This window comes from Alosa pseudoharengus, unplaced genomic scaffold (genome assembly GCF_046254945.1).
Source record: "Alosa pseudoharengus isolate Yale_2024_CS ecotype anadromous, Long Island Sound unplaced genomic scaffold, YU_APseudo_1.1 YU_APseudo_1.1_scf_4, whole genome shotgun sequence".
Taxonomy (NCBI): domain Eukaryota; kingdom Metazoa; phylum Chordata; class Actinopteri; order Clupeiformes; family Clupeidae; genus Alosa; species Alosa pseudoharengus.
In genome coordinates this window covers 38,187,247-38,208,703 of record NW_027468774.1, presented here as the reverse complement: position 1 = coordinate 38,208,703, position 21,457 = coordinate 38,187,247, and the positions used below count along the sequence as shown (strand labels likewise).

Genomic DNA, 21,457 nt, shown 5'->3' with positions numbered 1-21,457 from the left:
TTACACTAATGTGACATGAACATCAAGTACATCCTGATCCATTTGGTTGACCTCTCTAATTGAAGAGGTACTCATCTTATTAAACTGTAATTAACATTCCAGAAATATCACAATCTGTTGTTTTTGTATTACACTAATGTGACATGAACATCAAGTACATTTTAGGGTGCCGGTGACATGTCATGAATATTACATATTTGAAAGTCGTGAATGTATTGTCATAAAACCGAATACATATGTATGTACATATGTGTGTATGGGTGCATGTGTGAATATATGAGTATGCGTGTGATGTGTCTATGTGTAAGTGTGTGTGTGTGTGTGTCTGTTTAAGCGTGTGTGTCTGTGTTTGTGTGTGTGTTTGTATTCATGTGTCTGTGTAACACCATGTGACTGCATGTGCATGCACTGACAGAATGTGTGTTTGTGTAAGGGCCCAGCAGTGGAGTGTTTACACCTCTCCCAACACCCATATCATTAATCTCTGTAGCCTCCTTGGAGCTGCGCTAACAGATACATGAAATGCCCAAGAGCTATGACGCCGGAGTTGCTATATCCAGAAAAAGTTCAGAATCTATTTACAGTATGTGACCCAGGGCTTCATTTGTGTACCTTGCTGAAATCCCACATAATGGAGTTTCTTCTTTGCTGTCCTTGGGGTTGCCTTTAGGGCTGAGGTCCGTATCTGGCATTGCCAGACAGACAGGAGCCATTTGGTCTAATCGAATGTTCAGATGATGGCGTGTCATCTTTGATTTGATTGGTGGTTATTTGATTTCGATGCCCTGGTCCTCTCCCGTCCTCTGGTGGCTCAGCATCCAGGCAGTGGCCAGGAAGGCGGCACCGGTGAGGGCTTCACCCACAAGAGACACGCAGGCAAGGGCCAGAGACCAGCCGAAGCGGATGTCAATGCCATCCTCGAGGGACTTGGAGCCATCGGCGCCGGTGGACAGGAGGAGCCTAATCGCCTCCCTGTAGGCCGCGGCGCAGTAGGCCACATAGACGCACACGCCGCACATGGTCACCAGGGCTACAACACAAACATGGACGCAGGTAAAGAAAGAGTAATGTAACCATTACACCATTACAGTCCCTTTAAGATCAAGCCATTAATGCTTTCATGCTTTCATTAGCAGTGGCCAGGTCAGAAGTCACCTATGGCTTTCAAGGCCTAATGCTCCCTAATGGACCAATAGCTTCCTTCACTAGGAACCGTGCTTGGCATTTCCAGCTCACTGCAGCAGAAGAGGGCTTTTTAAAATATTTTTTTGGTCCCTCAGTGTAAAACCTTCAAGAGTTACTTGAAAATATATTTGTTCTGTCTTTCTTATATCAGCTTATAATGTGCATGTTATACCCCCATCCTCTTTTTGGTAATGAAAGTATATTGTTTCGTAATTTACTTTAGATAACAGTGTTTGCTCAATACATTGCACTGAGATCTGTGAGTCACTTCAATTTTGGTATTTCCAGCTCTGGATAACAGTGCATACTTTGAAGTAGAAAAGGCAAAACCACACATGAGTACACACATAGGCAGCCTCAGTTTCACACTGCCCTTACGCTGGTATGTCCCGATGTCCAATATTGACAAGTTTGCTTGTCCTCTGAGTTGGTCCTTAACGACTCACGGTCTACTGTAGAGAGGTGTGATCTATGTCCTTGATGACTATAACGTCAATGTATTCCTTGTAAGTTATTTAAAGTAGTGTTCTGGCTGGGCGGGGGAATTGGGGTGGCATTATTTCCGTCCTGACTTGGTGGCATTTGAGTTGAGTCAGGCATCGCCTTGTTAAGTATGCCTATTCCTCTGGGGATGTGGCACCAGCAGTATTGATAGGCCCGTCATCAATACTGCAGCCGTGGCCTACTGGTTAGCGCTTCGGACTTTTAACCGGAGGGTTGCCGGTTCGAACGCCGACCACGGCTGAAGTGCCCTTGAACAAGGCACCTAACCCCTCACTGCTCCCCGAGCGCCGCTGTTGTTGCAGGCAGCTCACTGCACCGTGATTAGTGTGTGCTGAGTGTGTTTCACTAATTCACGGATTGGGATAAATGCAGAGACCAAATTTCCCTCACGGGATCAAAAGAGTATATACTATACTATACTATACTATACTATACTATACTATCAAGGAGGCTACATTGAGAGGTTCTTAAGGCCCATTCACACCAAGAACGATAACAATAACTATAAATAAATATTGTTCTCCTTAATATGAATGACGACGTTCACACATAAACTATAACGATAATGACATGAAGAACGATATCGTTGGAGATTACTTTCAGATCGATTTTCAGAACGATAAAAGGGACATTCCAGGATTTTGGTACATTTCCTGTCCCACCACTTAAATCTCAAATGTACATATCCAAAATATCTAAATGACTATTTTTTGTGAATAATGTACTTGTTATAAGACAAACTGTAAAATTTGGTGGAAAAATAAGCTCCTTAGATATTATTCAAAAGACCGAATACCTTTGGACCACCTCAAAAAATGGCAATTTTCTCTTGTCCCACACATTGGGTGACCAACTCCTTTGCCAAATTTAACAATTAAAATAAGCTCTAAATAAATTACTTCCTCTTGTATATTGTTGATATTCATCTCCTTTACTCATGAAAACAGTTTCTTTGATCTACATTGTATTGCATGTTACAGTTTTTATGCTATTAAGTTGTGTCCCACAACATGCGCGCAACCCTGTTACCATAAGGAAGAGTTAAAAATATTTGTCTACTGGCACAAAGGAAGTTACAACACAAGGACATTTTCTGCCCACATGGCAAGACCAAAGGGAAGTGCTCTAACAATTGTCAGGATTTTTTTCCAAATATGTTTGTCCAAGTTGCGTGTGTCACTCAGTGAACGCAACTCTGTTACTCATATTGTACGACTAATATTGAGTAGAGTCAAAATTTACTTTATATACTTATATAACCATGTTTGTCCTTAATCTTGTATACATAGCTAAATTGTACAGTTAGCATCTGTTCCTGGGGTAAACCACAACTTAACCTAGATTTGCAACCCTGTTACTCACAACCCTGTTACTTTAAGTTGCATACCAAGCATAGCATTTAATGTAAAAAAACTGCTTCGATACCTGAGCTTGACGAATCAAACTTTTTGATAGTCTATTACCTGTAGTTAATAAATATATGACTAAAAATGATCAAATTGAAGATCAATTTTTCAGAAGTGGGCACCCCTGAAATGTACCAAAATCCTGGAATGTCCCAAAAAGCTAATAGCCAATCAGACCACCCGCTGGACAGGACCCCCGAAAGGAGGGTAGGGCAGACATAATTTTCTATAAATATCTTGAGAACCGTAGGGCCTAGGAGGACCACATTTTATTTTTGTATGTTGGTCTTAAGGAGCCATGTCAACCCATCCCATAACTACTCCTTTGATGTGTAGCGCCACCTAGTTAAAAATGAAAAAGCAAAAATGAGGTAATCACAGGTATCTCTGGCTGACATGGTCAAAACGAAACTGTAGGTGTAGGATCATTACGACACTCTCTGAATGCATGCCAAATTTCGTGGAATTCCGTTCATGGGGGACCATACAATAACTTAATATGTGTACATTTAGTGACTGTACACTACATCAGTGGCGAACCGTGCGTTCAGTGGTTAGGCCTTCAATGATTACTATTTTTTGACAAAAATAATAATAGGGGGGCGTGATTTTTTACATTTCAGCGTTAAAATGTGTGCAATTTCCCAGCATTTCATGGTGGGGGGAATAGTTTTCTCTCTCTTACGCGAGTCTGTGTAGCACTAGAATCTTCGTTACACAAACAATTAATGCTCCGATTGCTTATTGGTTAACAGATCATCCTCAGCAGCAAAGTAGGCTGCTAGGCTATTTATTTACCACCCATATTCACAAGTACATTATAAACTGCTGCCTGCTGCTGTCCAGTAAAGACATGCAATTTAGTGCATGCCATATTGAAAGTGAACACCAAGTGTACTCAAGTATGGGTTTGTGCAGACTACTTTGAAATATTTAGGCTATCGGTTGCCTAATTTATGTTCATGACTCGCACGCACATATAGCACTGCCACCGGTCTACAATGATGTGTCCAAACCATTAAGTAGTTTAATCTGACATCAGCAAACTTGCTTCAGACTATGCAGGGACGGATTAAACAAATATGGCACAATATCAAAAAAGGCCCCCCCTCCCCCTGACCGCGACATGCGCGTGCAGCCAGCGCGTCTCTCTTTGCTGTCGCTGTGCAGGCTGGTGCACAATTTCACACAATGATTTACATTAGTTTATGATTTACATTACATTATGTCATATATTATAACAGGCCCACACAGAAATGAATTCCAGCAGCTGTTTTTATTATTAGGCTGTAATCTCCCTTTGCTGTCCAAACAGTCTACAGCAGGGGTTCCCAACATTTTTCATTAAACGGACCGGACAACAGTTGTCATATTTCTGACGGACCGGTAGCAGGGACGTTGATAGTATTTTGTGAGAGGTGGTGCTGCTGATCATATTACAGGGGGTTCGGGGGTGTCTCCCCCGGGAAAATTTTGAAATTCTGGCTGTTAAATATACCCTTTTAACGCAGTTTGGAAGGGGCATACAAACTTTAACAGAGCAAGCAGGGCCCGTTTTCTGTCTGACTCAGGTGACATTGGCTACCTGCATGATAAGGTTTTCACTTCACTGCTGCTTGACACTACCTTGCATGGAGACATTTCACGTTAAACGCATACACATTGAATGAGCACTCATAGTCTGTACCACTTCAACCTAATATTATGCCTCTATATTTTATGAATTAAGAATTATTTATTGATCAGGAAAACATTTAGTTTATTTTTCGGCGGTTCTATAACATCATTCAGTTGTGCCGCAAATTAACAGAAGGCAATTTTTTTTTTTAATCCGAGGGCCCCCATTGGCTGAGGGCCCCTGTGTACGTGCACACTTGGCACAAGCCATGATCCGTCCCTGAGACTATGGCTCTCCTATTTAGCTGTAGCTCTAACGTTAACGTTACAGTGCAACTGTTAGGTGCCGCGCTGCTCTGATTACTCACGTGGAACTACAGTAGGCTATCCTACAGTGTTGGCCAAACGTAGGCTATTTCGCGGTAGGCCTACACTATGAGAAAAGGTCTCAACAGAAAATTATTTTTAAAAAATGTCACAGCACACCACCATGCTATTAAAAAGTCACCAGATGTATTGCCGTATATCTATGTGCCCTAATGCTTGTTGGCTATTTTAGAATGTCTGATGGTCTGATTTCACCAATAATTTCCACAAAACTCAGAGAGATAAAAAGTCAGACTAAACTAGCAGGCAACCAAAGACAAATTACAGTTTTCACATAGATGCCGATCCAGACATCTTCACCAAAGCCACCAACTCCAACACAACTTCAAGCTAGCATTGACTGACTGGGCCCCAGTTCCCCGAAAGCATCTTAAGCCTAAGAGCGTCGTAAAGTCCCTCTTACGAACGTCTTAAGATTTGCCGACTGTTTCCCGAAACCATCGTAGCTTAAGAGCGTCGTGAAAACACTCGTAGATCTACGAGTGCTCCAGAGTATTCGTTACCGGCTAAGAGCGTCTTAACAGTACTTCTCACTGAGGTCACCAACAGGACATACAGAGGAATTACAACTTAGAATACATAATCCAATTTACGTTCCCATTCTTTATTGTGTTTACCTGTGATGAATCAGATTTTAGCGTGCAAAATAATGGTCATAATAATGTGATGAAAAGCGGACAAAAATGCAATCAAATTATGAAACGAGACGTTGCCAGAATAGCAGGGGCGTAGCACCAAATTCTGGGCACTATGCACAAGTGGTGGCACAAAATGTTTCACTTTCAACATTTGATATGTTGTCTATGTTCTATTCTGAATACAATATAGGTTTTTGAGATTAGGAAATTATTGCATTCCGTTTTTATTTACAATTTGTACCATGTCCCAACTTTTTTGGAATCGGGATTGTATTCCGCTGCATGTCAAGGCCGTTTTACAACCTCCAACATGCATTTATTTCTGTGAACCGAACGCCGTGTCATCCATTATCATTTACTTCTTTTAGCATGATCTGTGTCACACGGCCCTTACACACTTACACACACACATCATTTTACTATGATTTAAAACTCCTTGTATCCTTGTACAGTCAGTCAGTCAGTCAGATGTCAAGCATAATAACTTGTGTGCTGTTGAGTGGTTTTCAGTGATATTACCATGGTCTTCATGAGCCTTACACTGTCTTGAGATCTTATCCATTGTAGCCTATCATTGTTTTGTGATCTGTGAGTGAAATGGTAGGCCTAGTATTGAACTACAAGCATAGCTGGTCCCTGCAATTGACAAATAAGTGTGCGCTTGACATACCAGATTGATTGAAAGCTCAAAATAATACCGGCCTTCAGCACGGTATCAGTACTGCATTGGACTTTGTGTTGGGCTCATGATTTTAAATCAGTGTGACAGTCCTTCCTGCAGAACAAAAATATAGGGAAGATATTGATTGCCGCACTGGGTACCAGTCACTGACCCCTCTCTAATGTGAACACTAGCTCAGTAAGATCTGTGGAGCCATTAGATCTGTGGATGGGGAGGAGGAGGGGTAGTGTCAGAGGTGAAGAAAGCTTACCGCCAAACATTAGCAAGATCCCCGTCACCACCAGGAGCCATTGTGCCCGCGCCAACAGGTTGACGATGCCGAGCACGGCGCTCACCATCATGATGATAACACTCAGAGGCAGCAGCACCAGGAACGTGACGTGCAGGTCTGCAGGAACAGAGAGAGAGAGCAGATCATGGCCACGTTTTCGATTCCCCTCGTTAGCACCGCTGCTTTCTTCACAACATGCCTTCTACAACGCTAGAGTTTTAGATTGTCTGCACTCAAACTATTGTTATTTTTCTATCAATCTTATTAAATAATACAGCTTAGATGACATACCCATATAATAGTGAAGTTCAGTTAAAAGAGGTATTTTAAAATCACCATTTGGTTATTTATCACAATGATAAATGGCCAAATTACAAATATTTAGCAATAGAATAGAATAGAATATACTTTATTATTATCATGCCTGCATGAAAATTATCTTTGGTTTCAGGTATTATCTTTGGTCACTGGTAAGAGTAGTGTAAAACACATAGGAAACATAGAGTAGACACATTAATTCCATTACACATAGACATATATCCACAGGATTGACACAGCACATCACATGTACCTCCTCTCTCTAGCCCACACACACATGCATACACATCAGAAACAAGGCAGAAAGCACCAGTTTCAGCCTATTTAGTGCTCTTGGCTACTTCTGTCTAGCTTTTCCATTGTTTGTTGTTGACCATGGTAATTGCATTTGGAATAAAAGAGTTTTTGTATATATTTTTTAGAGTGGAGGGGGTGGGTATCATCATTTAGTATGTTCATGGTTTTTCTGTGTACTGCAGTGCTGTGTAGATTATCTGGTGTTTTTTTTAGGTCGCCCTATGATTTTCCCTGCCATTTTAACAATTCTGGACAGCTTGTTCTTATTGTGTAAAGTCAAGTGACCATACCAGACAGAAATGTTATAGGTAAAGGGCGCTCTCTATTAAACTGACATATGTCCTCTCAAGAATATTACAGCTGACTCCAAATCCCTTTAATTTCCTAATTAAAAGTCTTTGGCTGGCCTTTTTGCATATAGCATCAGCATTTTCAGTGAAGTTCAGCTTATCATCAATGTATGTTCTCAAATACTTAAAACAGTTAACAATTTCAACAGTTTGATTGTTTAATATCAGTGGTGTTGGAGCACCTGTTTGATTAAGAATTAGTTCCTTTGTTTTGCCTGCATTGAGTAAAAGTGAGCTGGTCTTACACCACTGTTCTAGCTTAAAAACATGTTTAACATAGTCAGATACTGTCATCCTTGTGAAACAGACCTACTAGTGCCATATCATCTGCATAATTTTAATCATTTTAAAGTACTATGATGACCTTTGTTTACAAGATTGCTGCACATCTGAAATTTGGTAAGAGTTTAATTTCACTGCTAGTAACGCCCATGCTGGAAGTTGTACTTTTTCCAGACCCACTCTCAATCTCAATTGGTGTCACCGAGGCTATAACGTACCCAATGTGCGATGAAATGTGATGGCTTTATTGTCTGTTCAGAGAGGTAGGTCACTTTAAAGTGAATATTTTAAAAATGATCACCAATACCCAAACTCCTCATTCATGTTAATTGCCTGGACATGTGTAGGTGGATTGTACTTGACTTGACTTTCTCTCTCTCTCTCAAATTCAAATTCAAATTCAAAAAGAGCTTTATTGGCATGACCATGTGGTATAGTGTTGCCAAAGCAGACACACAAACAAAAACAACACCAACTAAGAAAAGTTATAACTGCTAAACTTCAACAACAACAAGACTTTTTGTCCTTTTTTTCACAGAGGAAGGAAATATATCTATAAACATATTTATCTATGTATCTATAAGCATATTTCATATCATGTTTCATTTTTTTTAATTAATAAATCAATTGGTAGCACTTTACTTGACGGGTGAATTCATAACACATTCATAGCAGCTGTCATAAACTGCACATAAAGCATTCATGACTGTTTCATGAGACATTCATACCAAACCTTTCATGAATGTGGAAGACAGAATGACGACAACTTGTCAAAATAAAAGTCCAACAATCGCAAAGGTAAACTAGCCATTCAGCTGACCCGTATTTGTGTAACCTGGATACCATTCATTTAATGTCTCCAGCCTTTGTAAATATTTCATGAATATCTTATGAAGTCTACATCGAATGTCACTTTACTATACAAGTTGTGAAGTATTCGTAATCACTGAGTTTAACGCTGGGAGGTAAACTACTGTAGCCTACATTAAGCTGACCCGTATTTGTGTATCCTGGAACGGTTAGACATTCCCAGTAGCAAAAGATGAGAAATCATCTGCAAAGGTTACATCATAAAACAAATACATTTTTATGAAACAAAAATTATTTGCTTGACCATGTTCTGTCTTTTTGGCACTGGAGTGGAGTTTGGCACTCCCTGCTCTACAAGATATCTATTCCAGAAGAGTACTCCTAAGAGCCCAAAAGATTCTGAAGGCTTCTTCTCATCCTAACAATGGATTATTCCTACCGCTGAAATCAAGAAGACGCCTATGTAATCACAAAGCCAGAACTGAGAGACTCAGGAGAAGTTTTTATCCCCAGGCCATCCGAACTCTGAACTCACACTATACCGACTTTGCACACATTCACTCCTCAGCACTCTCAAACATTTCCCAACTCTGAACTCACACTATACTGACTTTGCACTCATTCACTCCTCAGCACTCATGACCCCCCCCCCCCCCTACACACACACACACACCTGCATGACTTTTAGCAATTTTACATCCCTCTCTATATGCTACAGACCTTTTATTGATTTTCTTATTTCATCACACGTCAAAACACACACACACACACACACACATATCTGACTTTCTCCAACTTTTGCACATCTCCATAGAACTTTTTTTTTTAATTTCTCCTCCATCTATCTACCCATGTCCTTGATTGCCTAGCCTTTCTGCCCCCCCCCCCCCCACCCCCATCCCCAACACACACACAAAAAACACACACACTTACATCATCACTGTCATCACCTCACATACATACAGCAGACTGCTTGCTACAGTAAGCCTCCTCTACATACTTTCTGCACACTGCCCCCCCCCTCCCTACATACACAGCACATTGTCTTCAGGATCTTCTCCAACACACATCCTCTACATACTTACAGCACACTGCCCCCACCTACCCACACACACAGTCACTGCTCCACTCCCCTCCCGCCCACACACACATATTCACTGTTATCACTCACATACATCATACATACAGTACTCTGCTTGCAATATTAAGTCCCTATTAATTTAGCTACTGACAATGGATTGCTTCTGAACAGGCTTGGCTCTATCAAGCTAAGCTGCACAAAATCCACCTGAGGCTCTGCTTCACAAATGTTACAATTAGGACTGGGAGGCAATGGGCTGAAAGTCCAATTTTGTGCCTCAGGAATAGCATATTTTTAATAAGCTCCTATTTGTTGGAGATGGCTGCCTTACCCCATTCTTCAAAAATATTATGGAAGCAGGGTGTACTTTTCTCCTCAACAATGGAAGGGAACACTTTGATGGCAATTAGAGGTGACCTGAGTTCAGCAAAAAGCACTCTCCTCACTCTCAGCTACAGCAGTGCAGGCTCTCATCATGAAAGATCACCTCCTTTAAGTTTTTGTTCAGCAGCACTATAAGTTTGAGAGAAGTCTTTGTTTGTGCTGGGGTAGCAGGGGATGTTAGGGGAAGATATAGCAGGTTGATTAGTTTTTCCTCTTAACAACATAGGGCTGTATTTTGGGTCACCAGCGCATGGCGTAAAGTTCGTTATTCACCGGCGCGAAGTTGAATTAGTTATTTTGAGTGTTTATTTTTTAAGCATTGCGCCCAGGGGTGTGGCAATTAACAACCTAGGGAGGGACCTAGCGCGTTGTCTAAAAATCGCTATCATACACCACCTAAACCTGTCAGAAGTCAATGGCGAGTTGTTCATATGCTATTTTAAGAGCGCATGTCAACAGTCATATTGGCAGGTGCACGCACCATCCTTATATCATTCATGAACGCACACCAGCGCACGTCCATGCAAAGCATTACAAATTGCACGATTACAATGGGAAACATAATTAGAATAAAGATATTACAAAATACTGTACATCTCATGATGAGTAGTTATTCACCATCATTTGCAAATTGGTAATGACGGTTAAAAGTGATTAGGGGAGAGGCGAGAGACACGTATGGAGCACAGCTGAAGACGCACGAGATATAAGCAACTCCTCTGCAGGATAAATGTTGTTTTATTCAGTCATTTGAGCAACATTAGGATAAGTGTTGCTTTTTCCAGCCTATGTTTTCGATGGTAACCCATTGTCAGTCAATAGTGAAAGTAACTGCATATAACTGTCTTGTCGTTGACTGACTCCTTGGTGAAGTTAGTTTCACTTTGCCAATGAGTTTAAATAATAGACGAGTGCAAATGCGTGAAGGCTATGCTAGGTTTTAGTAAAGCATGGTTTAAGAAAGACTATTCCATACGGTCTCGCAAGCAGCCTCCTTCAAATGCGCCTTTGAATGCCAAAATACCGATGCATTTATTTGACATATCGCCATTCTCATTGGTTTAAAATGATGTTACGCCCCAAACACACCTATATGACTGATTAAAAGACCTAGGAACACCTTGTTACGCCATGCGCTCCACTTTTGAGAACGAAACCCCTCCCAATGTGAACTGGACATCCTACTAAATTTGAATAGACTTTTGACGAGTGACGATGCACTTTAGAATGTCATGATAGGGCCCATAATGTGAAAAAACACTCCCAAGCTTTTTCTCATAGGCTAATGCTTATAATTTTTTTATTGGACCATGTCTGCTAACACAAGCGTGTTTCTGCCTAAGCCGTCATCAGTCCGAAACGCTTTTGTGTTAGCAGACGTGGTCCAATGAACACACACAGGCACGCACACACTTACACGCATACACGCGCTGTTAGAAATGTGGGCACTATGACAGAAAATAATTCTGGACCTCCTAAAATGCTATGGGGTCCGTGTTGGTAAATTGAGACTTAAAATATATTACATTCATTGATTATAGCATATTACAATACAGCCTTCTGGTATTCAACCATTTTTCATAACACAATTTTAAGCAAATCTATAGGGAGTTTGATCTCTTCACATAGACAACATCACTAGAGTAGCTCCTGAGCAACTGCAGCTTTGAATAATGTAGGCCAATGGTGACACCTGTTAAACTCCTAAGCATGAAACGTGTGTGTGTGTGTGTGTGTGTGTGATGCTTATTGAGCTCAATGCAAATCAAACCAGGCTAACTGAAATAAAACCATGCCAATCTCTAGGTATGGTGAAGGGTATGTGATGATGTGGGGCTATTTTAATTCCAAAGGCCAAGGGAACTTTATCAGGATGCATAGTATCCTGGATCCATGAAATAACTGGGAAAGAAGAGCTGCACACTGCAATCTCCCAGAAGAACTAAATTTATTGAGGTAAAAACATAACGTTTTTAACGTTTCGACCTACCAGGGTCTTCATCAGGCATCAAGGCCTCAGTGAGGTGGGACGTGCATACAACCACTTTGAAGAAAACTCCATGAAATAACTGGCCTTTAAAAATAAAAATCTGCCTGCCTCTATTGGAATTTAACATAGGGGTGCCAATATTTATGACCCCTGTATTTTAAGGAAGAACATTTATTTATTTATTTATTATACATTATTCATTCACAAAGAAAATTGGTGTCCTTAAAGGTTGGATATTTTCCTCTTTTTTTACTTCAGGCATTAAGATCAATTTCCAAAAGATGATTTTATATTCCTAATAAGCTCCTATTTGTTAAAGCCATCAGGTAGGAAAAAAGAGCAAAGCAAAAGAGGAGAGAGGAGAAACAAGCAAAAGATGCATCTATTGCGTCTGTTTATCAGTAGGCCTAATCTATTAGTCTATATACAGTAGGCCTACATGTAATGAAATAGGCTAACATTAATTAAATGGTTGTTAGCCTCTCGCTATGTCACTAGCAGTGCTATTATACAACAGTAGTTTTATGTCGACCATAGAGAGTATGGAGAGTATATAATCCTCGCCACATTTACACTTGCAAATAGACAAAATACAAGCAACTTAAAAAAACATCTTCATCAATTTGACAACAATAAAAAGTGAATAGCCAGTGTTGCCACAGTTACCTTGAAAAAGTAATCTGATTACTGATTACTGATTACTCCTTTAAAAGGTAACTTAGTTACTTTACTGATTACTTGATTTTAAAAGTAACTATGTTAGATTACAAGTTACTTTATTAGTTACTTTCAGCAGCTGCCGACAACACCCCCAACGCCTCAACATAAAAATGATAACCGGTTTTAATACTCACTATACTGGAAGTGCATTTTAACAGCAATGTATAGCAGACATCCCAACCTAACCTACTTAGATACTGAAATTCAGATGTTTGTTCAATAATGTCTAAGTACACCAAATAAGGAAGGCCTATTGATAGAAATTGTTATAGTAAAATATGTAGATTTTTTTTCATGTAGCCTTGGCAACTAGCCATCTTGTAGCCTATAGGCCTGAGTAATATGCAAATGAAATTACACTTGTTAAACTCACCTCAACAAGTCTTTTGCAATCATTTAACCCGCCGTGAGCAATGCTAAAGTTGCTGTTACAAACAGTGCAGTGTGCAAGATTATCATTATGTTTTAATCTTTTGAGACAATTGGGTACGCTTTTGTGTAGTCTGATGTGAAATGGGTCTTAAATCTTCCTTTTTGAGGGGCACTGACGCTGCCATGACGCTTCTGTTCCTAGATACACTGACTGAACTGATTAATTATGTTTGGGAGAAAAGAGATATAAGCACTGAAAACGGATTGGTTGATTTAGCAAAACAGACCAGGATGCTCTCTGTCTTGGATGCGCTTCAGGCAGAAACGCACCACTCCTCTCTCTCTCTCCCTCTCCTTTGTGTGCGCATTAAGCTATGCACACGCGATTTGAAGCAAAGATTCTAGAATCTTTGATTTGAAGTCCGGTCTGGCTTGCGTGCTCTTGTTCGCTCTAGGTTCCGGGAGATTTTATGTAATTTGCGGGCGTCAGGAAGCCGCTATCAATATGTGGGAGACTCCCAAAAGTTCGGGAGACTTGGGATGTCTAGCTAGACAGCACTTTGTCGCCAGCACAGAATGTACAATGTACCTTAATGTTGTCATGTTTAGCTGACACAAACTCAAAGTAATGACTGATGAAATGTGCATCTCTCTCTCTCTCCCTCCATTGTTGTTTTCGTTTGTGTCGCTGCACGTGAATTGTCCTCATGCTGAAAACGTGAACATAGCCTACATGACATTAATCCCCAAGACAAGAAGAAAGCAAAGAATATATCTTTTTATTAAGGAAAATGACAAAAATAGTAACGCACAGTAACTTAGATAAGTAACTTTAATCTGATTACTGGTTTGTAAATAGTAGCGCGTTAGATTACTCGTTACTGAAAAAAGTGGTACAAATAGACTAACGCGTTACTAAGTAACGCGTTACTGGCATCACTGTGAATAGCCTACCTATAATCCTGCAGGCAGAATAAACCATTTTGCGCTTTAGCAAGGGGTGAGTGTGACCTTTACAAAATTCAGTCAGTCAATCAACCAAGTTATTCAGCAAATACACTCTTACATTCAAAATGGCATTTAATTTTGAAATGAAAATATTCAGGAAAAATAAAATATATTTTTGAGACTTTTCAAGGGCCCTCTTCCCCCTTGGGGCCCTAGTAATCAGTCCCACTTCCCCCCCCCCCCAGTCCAACGCCCCTGCACACACATACACACGCATGCGCGCACACACACACACACATGCAGGCACACATACAAAAACACACTCAGAGGCATGCACACACACAAGCACGCATATGAACACACACACACACACACCCCATTATCCCCCCACACACTAACAAGTGAATACACACACACACACTATGCGGTACAACTAGTTTTTTAATGGACAACTTCAAAACCCACCGCTTCTGTAACAACAGGCTTGGCTCTATCAAGCAACCAAGCTGCACATACAGTAATCCACCTGAGGCTCTGCTTCTGCACATTACTCATCTCATCGATCGAGCACATGTTACAATTAGGACTGGGAGGCAATGGACTGAAAGCTCCTATTTTGTGCTTCAGGAATAGCATACATTTCTAATAAGCTCCTATTTGTTAAAGCCATCAGGTAAGAAAAAAGAGCAAAGGAGAGGAGAAACGAGCAAAAGATGCATCTATTGCGTCTGTTTATGAGTAGGCCTAATATATTAGTCTATATACAGTAGGCCTACATGTAATGAAATAGGCTAACATTAATTATATGGTTGTTAGCCTCTTGCTATGTCACTAGCAGTGCTATTATAGAACAGTAGTTTTATGTCGACCATAATTTGCGGTGTACATTGCAACCGGAACGTTTTCAGACCCTTTCAAGTTTTCCACATTTTGTTTTGTTTCAGACTCATCTTAAAATAGATTCAATTCATTTTTTTCCTCATCAGTCTACACACAATACCCCAACACTCCACAAAAAGCAGGTGTTTGGAGTGTTTTGTAACACTGGACATAGAAGAGAGTTGCTTAATCACTCTCAAGTCCACTACCATCTCCTTACTTCTTAGTCTTAGTCACATTTAAGGTGGTTAGTTATTTCCACACCTCACCACAAAGTTGTCCACCAGTTTAACATCCCACAACTGCAGAGTCACCTGAAAAATTCTGGCAGATGACAGGTCTGCATAGTGTAAAGAGAAGAGGTCAGTGCTCCTGACAACCCCCCTCAGCATGGGCAGAGGTGGGCAATGCTTTGTAGAATCGACCACATCACTTTTATTCTGCCTTTTGAAACTGCCACATCAATTGTGAATTCCGGTTCGAACCCCGACCAGTAGGCACGGCTGAAGTTCCCTTGAGCAAGGCACCTAACCCCACACTGCTCCCCGAGCGCCGCTGTTGATGCAGGCAGCTCACTGCACCGGGATTAGTTTGTGCTTCACCTCACTGTGTGTACACTGTGTGTATTTCACTAATTCACGGATTGGGATAAATGCAGAGACCAAATTTCCCTCACGGAATCAAAAGAGTATATATACTTATATACTTATACTGTTCTTTCTTTCTCGTGCTCACTCGAAATACCGACATGCCAAGTAGTGTTTGGTCATAATCACCCAAAGCGTGCTTGGAGAAAAAAGGAGAAGTATTTGAGGAAAACAATCCATTGACAGTGCAGCTGTTCGTGTATGTGAAGCAGCCTATGTGATTGAGTGCACATTAAAACCCACTTTAGACTACAGTACAATCCACTGGTTGAAAAGGTGACCACACTCTTAAAATGAATGTGTTGAAAATAACACAACTTGTGTTGTTTTTTTTAACACATCTCTATGTCCAGATAGGGACAACACAGTTTGCGTTGTTTGCAACACATTGCTTTTGTTATACTGTTGTACACTCTTAAAACGAATGTGTTGAAAATAACACAACCTGTGTTGTTTTTAACACATCTCTATGTCCAGATAGGGACAACAGTTTGTGTTGTTTCTAACACATTCGTTTTAAGAGTGCACCACACATTTCTAATTGTTCCCCGTCATACAAACTGTGGTAAAAGCACTCTAAAAGCAGGAGTTTCAAGAGATTTCGGATTTCTAACCTAAAACATATATTAGATTAATCAGCGAGGAAGCAGACTATTTCCATAAATAATTTGCAATAATGTGCTCATCTATAGACCCTTTCAACTGCATAAACAAACATGTACGTTCCCAAGGAATTTCCGGTGGCACAGAAAACAACATTGAGCTAAATGGTAACTTGAAGACAAACACATATTTAAGAATAAGTTTAAAAGTCAACATTTTGTAGAACATTACTCTGTTCTTAAGTCTGAATCATTTCTATTTCAAAGTATCTGCGTTGGTTTTGAACATTTCAACCGGATATCTTCTGGGAACAGACTGACAAGATCTATATGTATATTTCTCCATCCTTCCATGTGAATTAACAGAAGCTACAGGAATTCTGTCAGATGATGCCTTTTAAAGTCAGACACTGCGGGTGTCCCGCGGGACAAGTGCAGTGCCCCCCACCTCCCCCCAGCATTCTAAATCAATTGTATGCACCATATTGCTTTGTAGCATAGTAATATTATACACAATTTAAAAGCTTGGAAACTCTTGGGAATCCATTATGACAACCTTTTTCATGTACAATCTGTATAGTGCTTTACATTGTCAGATTAATCTTACTATGTCCTCCCCCTCCTCCGCCTTTGGTGCTTCCCTATTTTCTATCTGCAGTGTACAGTATATCCCTTAGCAATAAGTAGATGCAGCATATTGCGTATTGAAATATTCACAGGAATCCCTAGAAATTGAACATTCATGTTGTTTTATCCAATACTATTACACGGCTCTTCGCAAGGCAAGTACAACGCTCCATTGACTTGAATGGGCTTTCCCAAAGTTCTACGGTAAAATATTTTCATGTAATTACCGCTGCAAACATATAATTACCGCTGTCAATGGCAACAGAGTTTGTGCTTCTTCTTCAGGTATTTCATATCACTTACTTAGTTGTGCATATGTATATGTGTATATGCATATGACTTCTATACATTCTATACATTATCCCTTACTTAGTTGTGCATATGTATAGTCCCATATTATACACATCCATTGAACCAACAAAGAAAATGCTAAAATAGAGACTTTTGTGTAATCATTCCATATTTTGTGTAGTCATTCTATATTCTCAGAACCCCTGACATACATTCCAAATAGTCTACAAGAAACCTCAAAGTGTTACCTTTCAGTTGAGACCAGGATTATGCTTCTACACCAAGAGGTTGCCACACAGTAGGCCTTTTATTGTCAGTATGCATTTTGGATAACCAAAAGTTCTATGGGAGTTTCCTTAGGGCATTTTACAAAATGCATGAGCATACCTGGCAAATAATGGTCTAAAGTACTCATATTTCATTCTATATTGATCTACTTTGAGATACAGATTCACAAGACCTGATAGTGGGCCTCAGTTGTGTTTCCAAGACAAAATAAATGACCAAGAGGGCAGAATGTGGTCATTTCCAGAGATGTACAATACCGCCTAAAAAAGAAACTATCATTCTACCCTTTGCCACTCTCTGACAGTTCATCACACAGTCAATCTATTGGTACCACACACACACACACACACAAACACACACTTGAATGCCTCTGAAATATTCCCACCAAGCCAAGTCACATTCAGAGAACATCTGTGAGAACCTCCAATGACAGAGTACACATGAATGCACAGGAAGAGGCAGTGGCATATGAGCCAACTGCCTATGACTGAACGCAAACATTAGCTTTTGAACTGCACTGATGTAACTATTTTGACAGACCTGCATTCAAACTGACATTCAATAGGAAAGAGTCAGTGATACCAGCTGACAATTCTCATTCACACCCACTCCTGAAGGCACAGCAGGGTGCTTTAGGACTCAATTACAGCGGGTGATGTTCAGTATCCTCTGATTCTACCCAAGACCCACCACTGGCAACACCCTGCTGCTCTTCACATTTCAATCAACACCTTACCCTTACTTAAATCTATTCTTAAAGCCTACAGTACCCTCCAGAATTATTGGCACCTCTGCTAAAGTTGACTGAAGGGAAGCAAATTTATTTTGAGAAATAGTATTTTGAGGAAAATCTCATAAAAAATGCATATTTTTAACTAAAACAAACTCATTGTGAGATTACAATAAATCACCAACATATTACTTTTTATACCGGTTTATAGTCAACTTTAGCAGAGGTGCCAATAATTCTGGAGGGTATACTGTACATAATTGATCTATTATGAAGTTATGCAGATATTTTAAGCAAGCAAGCTAGAGTTCATACTTGCTTCCCTTTTTAGAGTTAGTCTGATTACTGGCAAGTAATTTCCCATCTAGGTGGAATCACACAATTTTGGGTTAATTCAACACTTCCTCTCCTCCTTCCTAGACCACTGTGTTCAAAGCCTCCCAAATTCCTTTTAGAAAAGTGTTGTCTCAGAAATAAATCCTCTCTTATTCTTTTGCATTCTGACTGTTTTCTCCTAACCCCCCCTTAGGAGAATGATTGCCTATTGAGAGTGTAAACAGCAGACCCAATAAAGATAGCGTGCAATAGTAATAGCACTTGGCAAACAGGCGACTTCTCTGACCCTTCTGATGCGGCTTCTGCGTATAAGAACCGACAGACTCTGTGATTAAATCTAACTTCTTTCAGTTGGAGTTTGTAATAAATTGAAAAAGTAAAAAAACAATCTTTTAAAGAAATACGCCACCCCTAGGTGAAATTGGGTCTCTCCCCGCAGTCCCTAGAGTTGGATGAGTGAGCCAAAGCGTTTTATAGCCGACCCAGCCATTGTCCTAATCTAGAAATGGCCCGGTTAGCTTTAGCTTAGCGTAGTCGCTGTAATCCGGCGCTGCCAGCTAACATGTCGTTGCAAAAGTGAAACAAATAACTCAAGATTTTTTATAATTATTTCTCGTAACCTGTACAGCGCCGGATTACAGCGACTACGCTAAGCTAAAGCTAACCGGGCCATTTCTAGATTAGGACAATGGCTGGGTCGGCTATAAAACGCTTTGGCTCACTCATCCAACTCTAGGGACTGCGGGGAGAGACCCAATTTCACCTAGGGGTGGCGTATTCCTTTAATGATTTTGAAAGGGTTATCCATGCTCTCATCATGTTTAGCCAATTATAGTATCTATAATATAGCATATTATAGCATATACTGTATAATCTATGGATATATACTGTATAATATATAATCTATGTTGCTATGGATTATAGCAGGGGTTCCCAAACTTTTCCATGACAAGCCCCCCCCCAAATACCACTAGGTTCTGGCCAAGGACCCCCTTGATGTGTTATTAAACCCATCGACAATACTACGGCAAATATAAAAAAAATACATTAAGCTAATCCTAATAATTATTTTAGCCACAAGCACTTCGCGATGGAGCATACAGTGTGTAAAAATTGCATTTGGGGCTTTCTGCTATATGAGAGTTATCACTCTACTATTATTCCCAGTCATAATCATGCAAAATATAATGTTCAGATCAGATAATGTGACAAATTATTATAATGGAATTGTATAACAACCCTCATAGTCTTCTTGCTTTTTTCACTATGCAGCAATTTGATCAACTTTTGAATGTAAATAAAATGGCAGTTTTGTAGTCAAATCACTATGCCTCGAGTCCGAGTCCAGGTTCGAGTCCCCAGTGTTCAAGTCCGAGTCAAGTCCAAGTCATTAAAAAAAAATTCCAAGTCAAGTCCGAGTCGAGTCCACTACTCATCCGAGTCAAGTCAGAGTCGAGTCCCTATTGATAAAGTCGAGTCTAAGTCCAGCACTAAAGTAAGCATAGCCTACATGTCGTTCCATTTTTTCCCATTGCAGATGAAATCCTTAAAAGCAAAACGGACAATCTTCTGTCTCCATGCAGGGGTGCCATCACTTGTGTGAAAGTAGTATTGCCAAATTTCTTGCTAAACCCAATGTGTTGTATTTATTATATCGGAGAGAATACCATACCATAGCCTATAGGCCTACTCATAATAAATGAGCAATCCACATCCCAATCACACAGGCCATTAAGTCACACTATGCTGTTATTGACTGCTGACAATTGTACTCTGTAGGCAGTGTTGTAGACTTCACAAGAGCTAGATGGACGTTGGAGTAGGCCTATTTTGTAAGAGTGTGGATCATAAAAGGGCCTCCCCTGGGCATTTAAAAACATTCTGGCTGTTAAATAGCCTACACAATTTTAGCGCAGTTTTAGTCCATGGGCCAGATGAGATGTCGGTACCACTCAAGGTGGCAAAAGTTGCTTATACTTTTTGACATGTCTGTAGTTAACATTTTTGTCTGATAACCCTTCTGGAGTCACAGCTAAATTAGTGTTATCAGCTGTTAAAATTACCCTCCCCCATTGAAAAAACACATTTTTGATCTTGCTATTGGCCTTTGTTAAAGACATATTTGCTTTCATTCAAGCCCTTTTGTGAACACTTTGGACAAATACAGCCGACCCTGGAGCTCTTCAAACTTTCAATCACACAAATTTTTCTGCCATTTCTGCCTAAATCATCTTTTTTTTGTGGGGGGGGGGGGCTTTTTTGCCTTTAGTTGGATAGGACAGTGGAGAGTGACAGGAAGCAAGTGGGAGAGAGAAAGATGGGGTGGGATCGGGAAATGACCGCAGGTCGGATTCGAACCTGAGTCCCCATAGGCACTCGGACCCATATATGGTACGGGCGCTGTAGCCTGCTGCGCCACAGCGCCCCCCATCTTTTTTCTTTTAATCCTGTGGCATCGGGGATTAACAGAGATACAAAATACAAACAATACCGACATGACTCTAAGGATTCAGAAAAATTATAATTAAGTGTTAAGTGCTAAGCAGAGATTTAACATCATTCATTTCTTGTGTGGCTAGCTATGTCATAGGGAGGAGCTGTTGCTATGTATGGGATTTATGTTTCTTAGCGTAATGCCATGGTCATTTGATATGAGATGGATGCACTTCGTCACTCATAACTTTAGGACTCCTATTTTTTTTACTAAGAGTAATTTAGGAAGCATTTTAGCCCTAAAAGTAGGCTAGCACCTGAGTCTGTGATAGCTTAAAAGAAGTCGCGAGGACTCCTAACTCAGACCGAAGACCGATTCACA

At 40.3% G+C, this 21,457-nt stretch overlaps 1 protein-coding gene across 1 annotated transcript in view; it reads right to left on the bottom strand.

Moving 5' to 3' along the window:
* Positions 1 to 767: 767 nt before the first annotated feature.
* tmem114 (transmembrane protein 114) overlaps positions 768 to 21,457 on the bottom strand; it is a 34,262-nt gene continuing 13,572 nt past the window's right edge. Inside the window, exons 3-4 of the mRNA XM_076266731.1 lie at positions 6,670 to 6,807; positions 768 to 1,030 (exon numbers count right to left, since the gene is read on the bottom strand). Coding sequence (XP_076122846.1) covers positions 768 to 1,030; positions 6,670 to 6,807 — 401 coding nt within the window. The remainder of the gene's footprint in view (positions 1,031 to 6,669; positions 6,808 to 21,457) is intronic.